Consider the following 14,670-nt stretch of genomic DNA (forward strand, 5'->3'; position numbering starts at 1 on the left):
ATATCTTGGAAATCAGTTTGGATAAAAGAATCAATAAGTTAACAAACTGGAAAAAATGTCCTTGGAGGAGAAACAAAGCCAAATTTTACTACATGACTGAAGCAACTATTCCAGTTATATTAGTATTTGTTCTAGGACTCTGCAGATGCTAAGGTTTAAAATTATATGCCTGGAAGTATGTTGACATTGCAGAAAACCAGTATTTGTGTCCTATTTAATAGGAGTTGAGCTCAACATGTCACAAGCCAATTTTTCTTCAGATTTTGTTTCCAAATCAGAGTTTAATATATAAGGATTAGATGTGAACTAGAAGGTTGTTTGTAGCAGAAAAAGCTAACTGTAGCAGTTAGCTACCCAGACTAAAGGATATTCTAGTCTTGAAAACTATTCTTGAACCATGTTTAAAAAAAAAAAAAAAATTGAAAAATAAATAAGGTTATGACTTGTTAATGAATTCTGTATTCTCCTGGCACAGCCTTTTACCAGCTTTGGTGAATTCCCTGGTTTTAGCCATATGGAAGAATTACTGCCCAATGTTTAACGTATTTTCTAGGTTTCATATTTGTTTCTCCTGTTAGTAATCTAGTTTGGCTAGCTTGCTGTCAGGCCTGTTTTGAACATCTTTCAAATAAAGAATAAAAAACAGACATAGCTTGTTTATAAATACTTGTATCATGTGTTAAGTATTTTTTATATTTACCTGAAAATTGAATTAGAGTATTTAATTACCTGTAAATTAGTTCAGAATGCAGTCCCTAGTATATGACTGGAAAGTGTTGTGAATTCTTGCTTTTCTACTTCTGAATTCTAAGAACAGGGAATGGTGAGAAAGTTGCTTTTTCTTTCAAAATAATTCTATGTCCATTGCAGGCTTCATTCCGAGCTGTGGAAAATGTCTTCATTGGGTAACTTGCAGCTCTTTAGATTTGAGCAAAACATTGAAAGTAGTGGCCAAGAGTCTTTAAAGATGCTGCTTCCTCTTGAATCTTTAAATGAGTTGAGTATCTGTAGATGAGAAACTGGCCATTTAATAGATTCATAGCTCTTGACTGCATTTTGTACCAGTGATGGTTAGTAATTTGAAGCAAGTCTTCTGAACTGGTGATTAATGAAGTTTTTGATGTGTAACAAATCTGTTAGTTGAAATTACTGGCAGATGTCAGAAGCACAGTAAAAAATAAACCAGTTTTGCAAGTTTTCTAGCCTTTTGTTCCTGTTGCATTTCCGTGGGTTTTGCAGCTGCTTCATGTTCTAGTTACCAAATAAAAGTTAGAAGATATCAAACCCATGTCATACTAAGCTCGGCCACTGTTCCTTGACTGTGGGAAGCAGTGTGTAGGGTTCAGGAAATAAATGCATAATGCTGCATACATGGTGGGGAGGGGTTGCTTGCATGACTTGTCATGCAAGTTAAAAGTGTATGAGTAGTACCTCTTTGCAGAACACACAATTCAGTGTGTGAGCTTATCTAGTATCCTAGGTTTTGTACTTCTCTAAGATTTCTTCGGTGAATCACAATGTAGTTTCTTTGTCATCTACATATCTGTATAAATAACCTACACATAATAAAATGGCTGTGTGTTCACATGTAATGCAAGCCTCATGTCAAATTTGTTTTGACTTAGTAGCAAATGTTAATGTTAGGCTAGATTAACTCTGAAATAAGCATAGTTAACACTTCTTATTAGAATAAATATGGAAACTTATGTTGTGAGTTAGGTATCCAATCTAGCTTTAGTTTTCTTGTCATGCAGGAACTATTAAACTTTGTGCTGATCTAAGGTGTGAAAGGTCAAACACACATCACTAATGAGCCAGGGACTTTCACAGAAGCAATTTAAGAGAGGGTGAAATGACAGGCTAACTTGATTTAAAAAAAAAAAAAAGTGGTGTGGGATGACAAATTTGAGTTTCTTTTGCTGCAAACCAAACCCCAAATGAATCAGCTTTACGTACAAGTATGAAAAATTTGTTTAGTTATTTAAGACTTGCATCCTTCCTGAGCTGAGATTCCCTGTTCTAATGCCAACAGAAATAGTTAAAAAGACAAGAACAAGAATCATAGCATAAAAATAGAACTATGTTTAGTGTGCCAGTGTTTTGCATATTGATCAATGAATGCATTGATAGCAGTTTAATTTTTAATACATCAACTTTTGTGCTGTGGGATTTGTGCAGTTTCATGCTGAGGAAAACTACTTAATTCAGCGTTAAAATTATGCTTTAAGTATTGCTGGGTTTGTATCCTGCTGTAAACAGCAACTTTAGCATTGTGTTTAAGACACAAACTCTGTCTACAGTGAGTGAGTGAAAAATCCCACTTGTATTTACTTCTTATTAATAACAAGACTTTTAACTTTTGTTATGACACATACCTTGTTAGATACTGTAACTTTGTACCCAGCCTGTGCATTAGCAGACATTAGTTGTGAGGGGACTTTTCCTTCCTTCCACCTCACTGAATTTATAAACTGACCAATTCTGCCGCTTTGTGGATAGCAGAAGGACATTTCTTGCCTGTGAGAGCAGGTGATGATAGACATTGTTTGTGGATTTTTGGTTGTGGTTTTTTCTTCTTCCCCTTTCTGTGTATCAATATCACTGTTTCATTTCCAGCCTTTGTTTGAGGCCTGGCTTTTTCCCCTTTGGCCTATGCGTTTTGAGGTAGGATTATAGTGTAACTAACAGAAGGATTGCAGATACATATCCAAACAATACTTCTGAAAAGTTAAATATTTGGGGTCTTTGCAGAGTCAATGATAGACCAAGTACAAGGTTAGTATACGACACAACTAAGTTTTTCACACGACTTCAGTTCTTTACATTTTTTAAACTGGCTTGCTTCATGAGAGTGAAAGGAAATGATCGCTGGGTCTGCTTGCCTTTATGGTGCCATGTAAAGCCACCTTTTACCTGGTGGGCTTAAAAATGTTACTCAATGGTGACCCACTAGATGATGTATTTAGAAGGAGTTTTATCTTGTTTCAAGAAGTTAGGAGGAGAAAATTAACTTCTTGACTGCCTGGATTTGCTGCAGATGTGAATGTCTCTTTCATGCAAGATCAGATTCCTTTGAAAAATGTTTTCTTGAGGCCACGCATGCATGCAGAGTCCCACGTGTCAGTGGAGTTGATGGAACTGCAGTTGCATCTGTTGCCTTCTGCTGCATTTGGCACTGAGGCAAAACCGAAGTGCTGAGTCCTATTGCCCTGAGATTTCAGATTTCTAAGAAACAGTTTTTAAAATCTGTTGTCCTGTAAGCCGTTTTCCTTGCACACTGATTTTCACAGCGGTACGAGGTACATAATGGCCAACTACCACATTGCTGGGCAGAATTCAACCTCTAGTCTTTAAGCCCTGCCTGTCCTACAGACTTTTTTCCTTCAGTGATGGGCATAATTCTTCTGTCTCCCATGGGAAAGCTACATCTCTGACATGGCCATTTTTTTAAGTTGTGTGTGACTTCCCAGATTAAATGTTCAGCCTGAACTGCATGTGTTAGAGCAAGCTACCCGAGTGTCTTCTGATGCCAAAGGTGGTGGTTACTTTTTGAGTCACGTCAGATATACCAACAGGAGCGCATAAATATGTAATGCAGGGGATTTTATCAGTGGTAAGAGATCCGCAAATCTTTAGGGTATTTAGTGTGAATTCCTTCAATATTGGAAAATGTTCTTAGTTTTCAAATCAGTTGCCTCAAAAAGCATGTGTGCATTGGTCTTTTGTAAACATTACAAGCAGTGAAGCAGCCCTTTTCTGTTTGTGTCTAAATAAAAACATGGAGACCCCTTCTGACCTTCTGAGTGAAGTACAACTGAAGCTTGAAAAGCCATCTTAAAACGGAGAGGTAAAACGTGACTCCGTAAAGGAAAGAACATGTAAACCATGAAATATATTAGGAACATTATATCATAAAAATACAAATACTTGCAGCAACCTAGGAATTCCCTAAAATTGAGCCTTTTTCTGGAAAATTACCTAAATGGCCCTAGTATTGATCACATCAGTGGTGACAATTTTATTTCTGTTCTTGGCTCTTGCTTTCCCATTACTCCGTCTTGACATCACTAGTGTACACCACAACTCAGATACTGAACATAGGTACTGCTCAGCTGCCTTTAGAGGCAGCCCTTCAAGTGAACGTATTTGGACAAGCATCATTTGGAGTGCTGTAATGGCATATAAATGGGTTTGAAGTACCTGGTCCAGTTTTTATGATATACTGCATTTATCCACATGGTCTTTTGTGGGGAAAATTTTGGGATGCATTGAAGAAGAATTCTTCGTCTGCATGTGCCTGCGTGTCTCTTCAGGCCTTTTTCATACAGGTTGGTATTTTAAGCTTATTCCAGTTACCAGATCTGGAAATAGACCCCTTGCAGTAGTCTGGCAAAATCACAGCCACTGCTTGCTTCCAGCAGTATGTCATTCTGACACTGGCTCTTGACTTTTTATGCCCATTGAAGACTTGACAAGAGACTATGGACGTGGAGTCTAGGCTAACATAAGAATTAGACTTTTCAGCTTCTGAATTTTACATGGTGGCTGTCTCATGCATGAAAGGTTGAAGATAGAGGTATACAGAATACAACTTTAGTAGCTTAACACTTTTCTTTTTAGAAAATTTTATTTTGCATATACAATAATGATCTGAGCTGCTAGTGTAATTACAGGAACTGCAGACCTATAATGATAGCCTGAGGTTCTAGAAATAGTTTTAGTGACGTAAAAATAAAACCTGTTGTCAGTGTTTGTCGTTCATCAAAGTATTTGTCACTGTGCATTGTTAAAGCAGTGGAAAACTCTGAAGAACATATAATACTTCATAATGCAGTAGACTAAGGAAAGGTAAAGATTAATTTAGAAGGATTTCTGTTGTCATAATAATACACTCAAGATAACAGCCTGTCATTTTTACTTAATATTTCCCTTAAAAGCCTAATTCTTCGACTTATATAATAATTTAATAAATTATATTCTTTAATATTTCTGTAATTAAATTCTTCTAGGGAATACTATCACTTGCTATAATAACTATTTTAATACATGTTGTGAAACAACCACAATTAAGATTTTTCTTCACTAACTTTGACAGATTATCAGAAAAGACACATGGTCTGCAGTTAAGAAAGGAAATCCTTTCAGTAGGTGTACAAATGGCTTCTTAAAGACTCTCCTGTCACTGCTAATACTCTCCCATAAGCAATTGCATAAATTATATTTTAAGTACAGTAAGAGCAAGAAATATTTTGTGAGGGTTTTTCTTTTATCAATGTTTTCCACTGCTAGTGTACCACTGGGTTTTCTGTATATAATTTTGTTTTCTTGAACTATTGGTTCAAGTCTTATAAATTCATTTCACAGGAAAGTGAAATTTGTTGTGGGTTTTTTTTTTTGGAAGGGGGGACAGGGGAAGGAGTGGCTTTGCAAATATGTATGCAGTGAGGAGGAAGATTTTGTGCTTAGGAAAAAGCACAGCTACGGTAGAGTTTAGGCCTACCCTCACTGTTTTGGGGTTGCATAACAGTACCTCATTTTAGAAATGATGTTAGCATATATTAAAATCATACTGTAGATTTCAGGTTAAAAAAAATTTTCTTTAAAGCTTTTTTCTGTAAAGGGATTTTTTCTTTCTGCAGGTATGGGGAAGTGAAACACTTAGAATAAAGTGCTATGCACAATACTTGCATTATGCTAAAAGTTCAGTCTGCTTCACAAAATGTATTATACTGACTGAGGTAGATGAAATTTCCTTGGAGATAACATGAGGAATCTGTTGTGCCCTGAAAGAGCTGCCTGCAAAAGCCTGCTTTCTGTGATCACTGGCTCAGACAGTCCCAGACTCTCTTTAAATACACAAAACTGTCTATTATTTTTTATAGATGCTTCTGTTCTAGTATTTTTGGCCAGAATGGCTTGATAGAAGAGAAGAGTATGGTACTCTGCTTTTGACTGATTTCAGGCAGTTGAGGTTTGTGTGCAAGAAAGACTTGCAAAAATTTTTCCCTTGGGTTGAGTGTATCTGTAGTCCTGTTGATCTGTTCCCAACAATTGATTATATTTTCCACATTTGTTTATGTATCCATTTGTGGGCAGGGCGAGAAGGGGAAGAATGCTTGAGTTGTAGAAATGGCCAGAGCATTATATGGCAGCTTCCACTTCTGTTGATCTTAAAATATGTTACGGATGGAGTATATTATTCTAATCTTATGGTGGCAGAAAGTTAGGTTTCTGAAAGAAAAATCTGCACTTTTCAGAAAAAAAAATTTGCTGTCCTTGGCCAAGTGTTAAATAAGCAAGTATTGCCTCACCACCAAGACGATCCTGACCTTTTGTTTCCATCCTCCAAAACAAGTTTGAATCCCTTTAATTCTCAGTCTAATTTTCAACAAAGCAGGTGAGGCCACCGAGTGTAGCCTGTATGTTGACATGCTAGTATGATGTCACTGGTCCTTCAGATGGTCATAGCTTCACTGAATTTTAGTTGTTAAGAGGGCTGTGACATTTCTAATGTTGTTTAAAATCTACGTAGTTGAAGGTGAAGCCTTAATCAATAAAGGGAGAGAAGCTCAGTACATGGACTTTAATGTTGGAAATGTTATTCTGTCAATTGCTAAAATAAATGAAGTTATCTGAAATTAATCACTTTCAGAAATTCAATTATATTTTTGCCTAAAGTTGGAAGACATACTTTTTCTATTAAGAAAATAAAGACATAGCAAATAAAATTATATTTGCAAATGAAGTAACATTCACCACATCCAAGGTGAAATGGTGATTCTTTCATTATAGCAGGATCAGCATGACAAATTCCTTTTGGATTTAACTAGTCATCAGTTGTTCTGTGAAACATAAAAGCTCTAAGAATACTTTCTAGGTTATATAAAAATCATACAAGACATTTCTATTGTGGAAGACTGGTAAAAGCACGCTTTGAAGGATAAGGTTAAGAACCCTGGTTTATATGTGCCTATATTTAACAATTTTGAATTTTCTTTAACCTCCTGCCTCTGAGAGTTTGTAAACACTTTCTAAAGTTACTTGTTCAACTCTGATTTACTCTTGGTGTGGAATCCTTTCATTGCTTGCTAACTTGTGACAAACTCCACTTGCACAGAGGAGACAGTAAATTGAGTATGGCTGCATATTCAAGAAGAGTATCAAGAGTATTGAGGGATTGGACACTTTAAGTGCTGCCCTTTTGGTATAGTAATCAAAGTTGCAGCCCCAACTTATATTTTTGCCCACCTTTTAAATGACACGAAATAGATTGTTTTTTATAATGGAAGTGTTGGGCAACTCTAATTGACAATTGAATATTATTTCTGGCTGCTAGGCCATGTTTTTAGATCCAACTGATGTGGCTGCCAGCTGCTTCTGGCACGTGGAGTCCTGGCAGAAAAAGAAGCTGTGGTATTCCAGAGTGCTGAGGCCTTATGTTTTCATGCTGCATCTCTTTCCCCTTCCCCATGACCTGCTTGTAGTGGGAGAGCTCTGTTACTGGGCAGTAAGGTTTTGCGGCCTGCCTAGGAAGTGCATGTACAGATGTATGCGATTTAGCTTCCAATAAAATATTTTTTTCAAGAATGTTGGGGAAACTCAAGTCTTTAACCTGTGGTGTTCGCAGATTACTGTGCTTAGTAAAAATGTTACAGCCTCTAAAAATTCGGTGGGTTGTAAGAGCATTTTAAATCTTGTATATAGTCCTTTTTTCTTTGAAAGATCAATGAAAAAAGTTAGTGCAGCCTTATGGCTTAAAAATTCAAGCATAAGAAATCAAGGAAGTTAGAAAATGGATAAATTAAAGATTTGCTTGAGCAAACTGCATTCCCTAACTAGAAAGAAATTAGTGATATAAAGGGTAAAGTGGTACACTTTTGATCCAGGTAGTACTACTACAGAAGCCTTAGCTTTTAAAACCTGTAATACAAATAACATCTTTTCAGCCATTAGCAATTTTTTTTCATTGCTGCTGTTAGCCTTTGCTTTTGTGCTAAAGTTAATTTTGTGTATACAGCATCTAATGCAAAGGATTTAAAGCTGTTCTTTGCATAAATAATTAACAGGCTTGTGAAGTGATGCATGGATTTGGCAAGAAGGGAGCCCAACTGGGTGAAAACAAGAACAAAAAGCTGTGAAGCTAAGGATTAGAGCTGCCAGAACAAATTTCCATTGAATAATTATTTTACCTTATCACTGAAACATTTCTGAAAGCCCAAGTTTGATAGTCCAAGTAGTTTGGCAATTCCTTTCAATAATGGACCCTGTCAGATTTAGAGTTGACAGTTTCCAGAAAGTTTCTAGACTCTAATTTCAAGTTAGTATTTCTGTTGTGTAGAAAAATCAGATACTTTAGAAGCTTCAGTTCCTTATCAATTTTGAAGAAATATTAAACAATAATCAGGAACCAAGAGGACAGAAATAACCAAGTTTTCAAATAGTAATATTTGCACTGGAGCTATAGTCAAAGAAGAGTTCTCTGCTGGTACAGTCGTTAGCTTTTGGGTTTTATTCAGGTACTTCCTTCTAGCAGAAGAGAAAACTATAAGGCAGAAAATTAAAACATGGTTTAAGTAAAATAATAGCCCCAAATTTAAACTACTTTTAAAATTACTTTTATAATTGTTTAGGATTGGGTTTAGGTTTGCTGTTTAGGGGATACTTTGGGTTACATGTAAACTTACATTTCTTACGCTTTATTTTCTGCCTTTGTCTCCTCACTGGAAACCAGCTTAATCTGCATAAGGCTATTTCTAAAACTCCTTTGTTCTTTAAAACTTTGAAATAGATAGATTTCAAAGGGAGACTTATAGATTATAACACAGGAGTATTGTATTTTAAGTTTAAAATGACAACAATCTTGAGCAAATATGTTCAATATGATAATTTTCAAAGGTGGCTGTGTGATTTTTATCCGAATGACTTAATAGTTTTAGAATACCTTCTTTTCTATCTTTTGTTTATTCCAAGTTTTTACATTGTCTGTGCATCTCTTACTTTTGTTATGTACTGGCTTTGCTACTTTTCTGTACTTGTAACTTGTCTTATTTCTTCCTGTTTGCCTATTGCCTTTCTTCTTCCTTTTGGCAATGTAGACCTTGAAGTGTAGGATATCTAAAAGACTTTAATTCCTTTTTTGGTGGCTTTCTCTTTCAGGATAACGTTTTGTCATCTGCCTTTCCAAAGTAAATGGCTATATGTGGGCACTGAAAGAGGAAACATTCACATTGTCAATGTGGAATCGTTTACTCTCTCAGGATATGTCATCATGTGGAATAAAGCCATTGAACTGTGAGTTTAACCAAGTATTGTCTGTTGGAGGGGTGGGGGGAACAGAAGTGTCCCAGATGTTACTAACATCAGTTGCAGAAATGTCATTTTTACCTCGAGTGGCCTCCATATTAGTCTCACTACACCAAATACATGATCGAAGTACATAAGTAGTCATGTAAATACTTTTATTCTCATAAACGTGAAGTGTTAATGTTAATATATATGTTTCTGCCTATAACACTATTTTATCATAGTGCTTCGAGTAAACATGAAAATAGGCAAAATAGACAATATAAAATAGACATAAAATCATTATCTGTAGTGATAAAGAAATATGATATCTTAAAATATGATGTGGCTAGTACTTGGGTGGGCATGTCACTTCTACAGTTTTGAGCTTAAAGCCCAAAGTATAAAGACATGCATTGTAAGAGGGCTGATGCATGCAGAGTATAAAATTACTGGCTGAAAACGTAAATTTAAATAAGCCTATTCCAAGAGCAAAGTATATTTTACAGCTATTACCATTGCTCCCCCTTTTTTAATAATAAATTTGTGTATGCAAATATAGTGTTTTGTGTATGAAAACGTATAATTGTGTGCTGCTGTTCCTGTGCTGTTATTTTGTTCCCAGAATGTTAGGTCTATCTTCAAAACATATATGAAGTCCATCACTTGCCAAAGGCTGTTGAAGCAAACACAGCTCTTCATTAGTCCATCATCTTCAATAGCAAGAAGTCAACATAGAGTCTTAACTCTGTGTTGTTTTAACAGTGCCCAGCTTGGGCAGTTTATGGATAATGGCAAGACCTGTTTCCAGCATAAAATTAAACATTTTATCCAATGGTGTCAATTCTGTAACAACAAACGTTAAGATAGATATTGTAAAGCTAATGGCAATTTTTTTTCTGTGTTGCGATAAGCAGTAAATAAGTCTTTCCATCTTACAAAAAGACAGAAACTAAGTACCTAAAAATAGACAGAAAGTATTTATGGGCTTGAAGATAAAAGTAGGAATGACTTTATGCTGAAATATCAATAGATTGCTTACCTGGAGTCTGTATCTTCAGAATCTATATTACTTGCAGTCATTTTGAGATGCAGTTTTGGGCAGGGGAATTTTTTTTAATTAAATGGAAATATTTCTTGTTTAGGTCGTCCAAATCTCACCCAGGACCTATTGTCCACATTAGTGACAATCCAATGGATGAAGGAAAGGTAGGATATGTTTAAAGACTATATAATACATTATTTTTCAATTAAGATGTTACCAAAAAAACAATCATAACCTGAGCGCAGAAATAGTGGGATGGAAATTAAATAAACTTTATAATGCTCTTGGGTGTTGCTGTTTCACAACTTCAAAATGGTTATTTATATAGCATATTTATATAGAATACTGTGTACTTTGTCTTTAGCTTAGCTAATCTAAGGCAGCAGTTTTCATGCTATTTGAGGTTTAACTGACATACTCTCATTTAGCAGACAGCATCTAGTGATTATAATAAATTGCTTAAAACCTAACTGGCCTGTAATACAACTAGATACTTCAGAGAAGTCAACTCAACTAAAACTTGTAAGAAAGAGCAATGTATTAGACTTGTCTTTTCCTTCTTTTGAGATAGTATTAACATAATCATCTTTTTATCTTGACAAAAAGTTTTACAGTACATGTTCTTGAAGCCCTCGCAGGACAATATTTTTTATGTCCTGTGACACAGCAGCCACAAAGAAGAACTTGAGCTATGAACTCAATGGTCATGAGTTCCTTATGTATTACTAAAGTAAGTCTACGGGTATTACCCTTTGCTTTGGCACATCTGTTATGAGGCTCATGCAAAACCAACATAGAACGCATAACTTCAGTTCACAGTGAAGACTTCGTGAATTAAAAGAGAAAGCAAGGAATTAAAATGTTAGTATGCCTTCTCTAGGTGACAGCAATTACTGTAGTACCAAATCATACATTCCCCGCTTAAGTCATGGTTGTAAGTCTAAGTCTGTGCTTCAGGTAACAGATCTCTTCTACAAGTCTTGGGATGGGATCACATGACTCACCCAGTCTATGAAGGATCTTCAGCCTCTTTAGCTTGTGTGCCCCATATAGTTATTTAGCAAATCTTAGTGGTCTACTGCAACTTTTGTTCAGATCATTGGTCCACACTGAAAGGTGAGAGTTTTTCCTTAATTTTGACAATAGGAATAAAGCAAAATATGAAAGAAGGATTTGAAAACAGCAGTCTTACATGTATCTTTTCCAAAAGCGTGTATGGTTATAATTTAGCCAGAGAGACCTTGATGCCACTTTAAACAGATTTTCATTAATGACTCTGCTCTAGATTAATCAGGCATAACGATTGCATAGGTTGATGAATTAAATTCTGAATTATTATTTTTGTCAGTGTAATGTCTCAGAAATATCCTAGAGTTTTGGACTTCTGTTTCTGAAGAATCTTCAAGGAGAGAAAAAATAATTTTGCTTACTACTGTTCCACATATGCAGGAGAAATACTAATTTTTTGTTTACTTGCTTTTCATTTGACATGTTAGTCGTGGGTAAAACTGAAGAGAGGGAATGATACTATTGTCTCGGCAGTGGTTTGAATGTTTTAACAGCATGCTAGTTATAAGCTTGTATCCTAGACACCTACAGTTTCAGTCCAACAAGGAGAATTTCCTGAGTTTTTTTTCATTGGGATGATGCTCACTGCAGTAAGTGCATAACTAATGGGTTTCTCTGTAGAATTAGGTTTGAATCACATTCCAGAATCATGGTCCCTAGAATATGAATGCAATGAAGCTATGGTAACTTCAGAAAAGACAAATGATCTATTTATTCTGGTGTGTTCCACCCCCACCCCACATCTAATTATTGTCAATTAAAGTTTAAAATTGTTTTTGTCAATCAGGCTATCAATCAGTGTTTTAGAATCTGACCTTACACTCCTCTTCTTTCTCATAAGAAAAATAGTGCTGAAAAAAACCTGTGCAGTTGCAAGAACCTCCTATGTACTCACTTTTAAAATTTGTTCATGCTATTGGCCTTCTAATCACTGTGATTTTTCTAATGTTTAAAGTTAAAATAGAAAAATTATAAAATATGGCTTATGATAAGCAAGATCATTTAAAATAATAGTATACATGACACTGTAGTGAGAAAAAACCCAATACTCACTTTTACTAGATCAAATGCGTCTAATATTTTTAGGGTATTTTAGTGCTGTATAGCACTGAAATAGATCAAATATTTTATCTGTAAGCTGGTAGGAGATCCTCTGTTATTTTTCATACTGTAAATAACTGTACACACTGAAAATCTTAACATGCTGAAAAGACTGTCCAGACAAAACCTCTAGGTATGGTAATAGACACATTGATTTAGATCTCTATTCTTGACTATAATGGCATGTGTGTGAAGGCAGTGTTTTCTAACTTGTAATACAAAGGACACTCCTCAGGGCGCTTCTGTTTGCTCCCAGGAAATAGGCTGTTTCAACAGCGAGTAAATCCCAGCAGCCAACTACTCCTTTTTTGTATGTCCGTGCTGGGAAGAAGAAGTGGGAGTGAAGGCGTGCTGCTTAATGCTAGGAACTGCTTCTCCTGTAGCAACATTGCTCAAAGGAAAGATCTCACAGTAGATCCAGCAACTATGAAAGATGAAGCTGCATTGCCGCCTTCTATATAACAAATGCCAAGACTGTTAACTACTGCCTTAAGTTGGCCTTGTTTTGTTTTCATTAAGAGAAGTGTCACTGTAAGATGGGAGAGCAAAACACTTACATACTCAACAATGTGTTAGACCCATTATTATGAGCAATTTGAATCTTTACTCCCTGCAGAAATGGTTTAATCTTACTTCTAGCAAAAAGATTATTTGGAAAATAATCTTATTTAATTTCTCTCTAGCTTTCTTCCTCTAAACATCTAATGTTCTTGGTGTTCCTTTAGCCAATTATCTCAATTGTGATTAACATCTGGAGAAAGCTTAATTACATAGTTTCTTTATAGACAATGAACTGTTACCTAGAACTTCAGGAAGGATAGTGTGTTCTTCCAGCTAATCTAAGCAGAACAAATTCCAGTGAGGAAAATGCACAATAAAAAGTTCTGTTTTCCAGCCTCCCCCATTTTCACTCAGGAAGCAATACACTTAGGAAAGTTTAATGTTGACCTTTCTGGAACTCAAAGGGATTTCCGAGGACTCTTCAGAAGAATGCATTATTTTTTTTCTAATTTTGCATGAATGTCAGTTGTATTAGCTGGAAGTTTAGGAGAATGACAACAGGTACAAAGTAAACCTCTCTAACATTGAGGTCTTCACCGCTTCTCACTAATTTTTGTCCTCATAACTACTTGCAGTTACTACATGTAAGTATTATGCTGCATGTCTTTGGGGCAAGAACTACAGGCATTGCAAATGGTATGATTTTGCTTATCCTTATAAAGACTTAATGTATCTGCTTATTATTGCAGCTTCTGATTGGCTTTGAGTCTGGAACAGTGGTATTATGGGATCTGAAGTCAAAGAAGGCAGATTACAGATACACACATGATGAGGTAACATTTTTCATCTGCATTACTTACTATGAGGACATAATTTGCTCTTCTAATAGCGATTTTTTTCTTTTTTTTTTCATTTCTTCTCCTGCTTCTGTCACAAGTGGATCAATAAATAGGTGTCTCTGCAATTTCGAGTACTTGAAGTTTTCTCTAAAAGAGCCATAGAGTTTGAATAAGAGAAACTTCAGACCGAATAACTGTTCACTGAGTTGAAGTTCATGAAGCAATGAATGGTGGCGTGGGTGGGATTTCTTTATTAATTTTGGGGGCTGGAGGGGAGAAGCTTTCAGATCTTTTTTCTGTTCTTGAGTAGTGTGACTTTCACCTCTGTTAAGAGCTTGAATCTTAAGTTGAAACAAGGTAGTTCAGCAATTTCTGTCATTTGGAATCTCTCACATATTCTAAAACGTGGAGTGGGGGAAGAAACCACTAAATAGTCTCACTAGGATATTTCTATAAACACACCTTTTCTTTGTAGGATAAGATCAAGGTTTGAAATAAAACTGGGGGAGGTTTAAAAAAAACCAATGGCATTGAATGGCATTTATTTAAAACTTGATTCTTGAGAGAATGTAGGCTTTTTGAAAGACTGAGATTAAGAAGTATCATTCAACATAATATGCAAGTTGATGTATTTTATTTAAAATAACACCAGAATAGTCTCAATTTTCATTTCATTGATTGTAAAATGTCTGTATTATTGTTCACTACCAGCTAGGCCTGTTTCTTGTATCACAGCGGGTGTGTTTTCTTTAGCTCTGTGCTGAACTTTTCACAAGACAGGATTTGGGGGTGGTGGGGGAGGGGGTGGTGTTTCTGGCTCAGTACTCATGCTTG

General features: G+C 35.7%; 1 protein-coding gene across 1 annotated transcript in view; it reads left to right on the top strand.

Moving 5' to 3' along the window:
* LOC104078110 (syntaxin-binding protein 5-like) overlaps window positions 1–13,830 on the top strand; it is a gene marked incomplete at both ends in the record, with an annotated part of 17,433 nt that extends 3,603 nt beyond the window's left edge. Inside the window, 3 exons of the mRNA XM_009579627.1 lie at window positions 9,157–9,291; window positions 10,428–10,491; window positions 13,747–13,830. Of these exons, the coding sequence (XP_009577922.1) occupies window positions 9,157–9,291; window positions 10,428–10,491; window positions 13,747–13,830 (283 nt within the window). The remainder of the gene's footprint in view (window positions 1–9,156; window positions 9,292–10,427; window positions 10,492–13,746) is intronic.
* Between the last annotated feature and the right edge of the window lie 840 nt (window positions 13,831–14,670).

The sequence above is a fragment of the Fulmarus glacialis genome, unplaced genomic scaffold (assembly GCF_000690835.1).
Source record: "Fulmarus glacialis isolate BGI_N327 unplaced genomic scaffold, ASM69083v1 scaffold4846, whole genome shotgun sequence".
NCBI lineage: Eukaryota > Metazoa > Chordata > Aves > Procellariiformes > Procellariidae > Fulmarus > Fulmarus glacialis.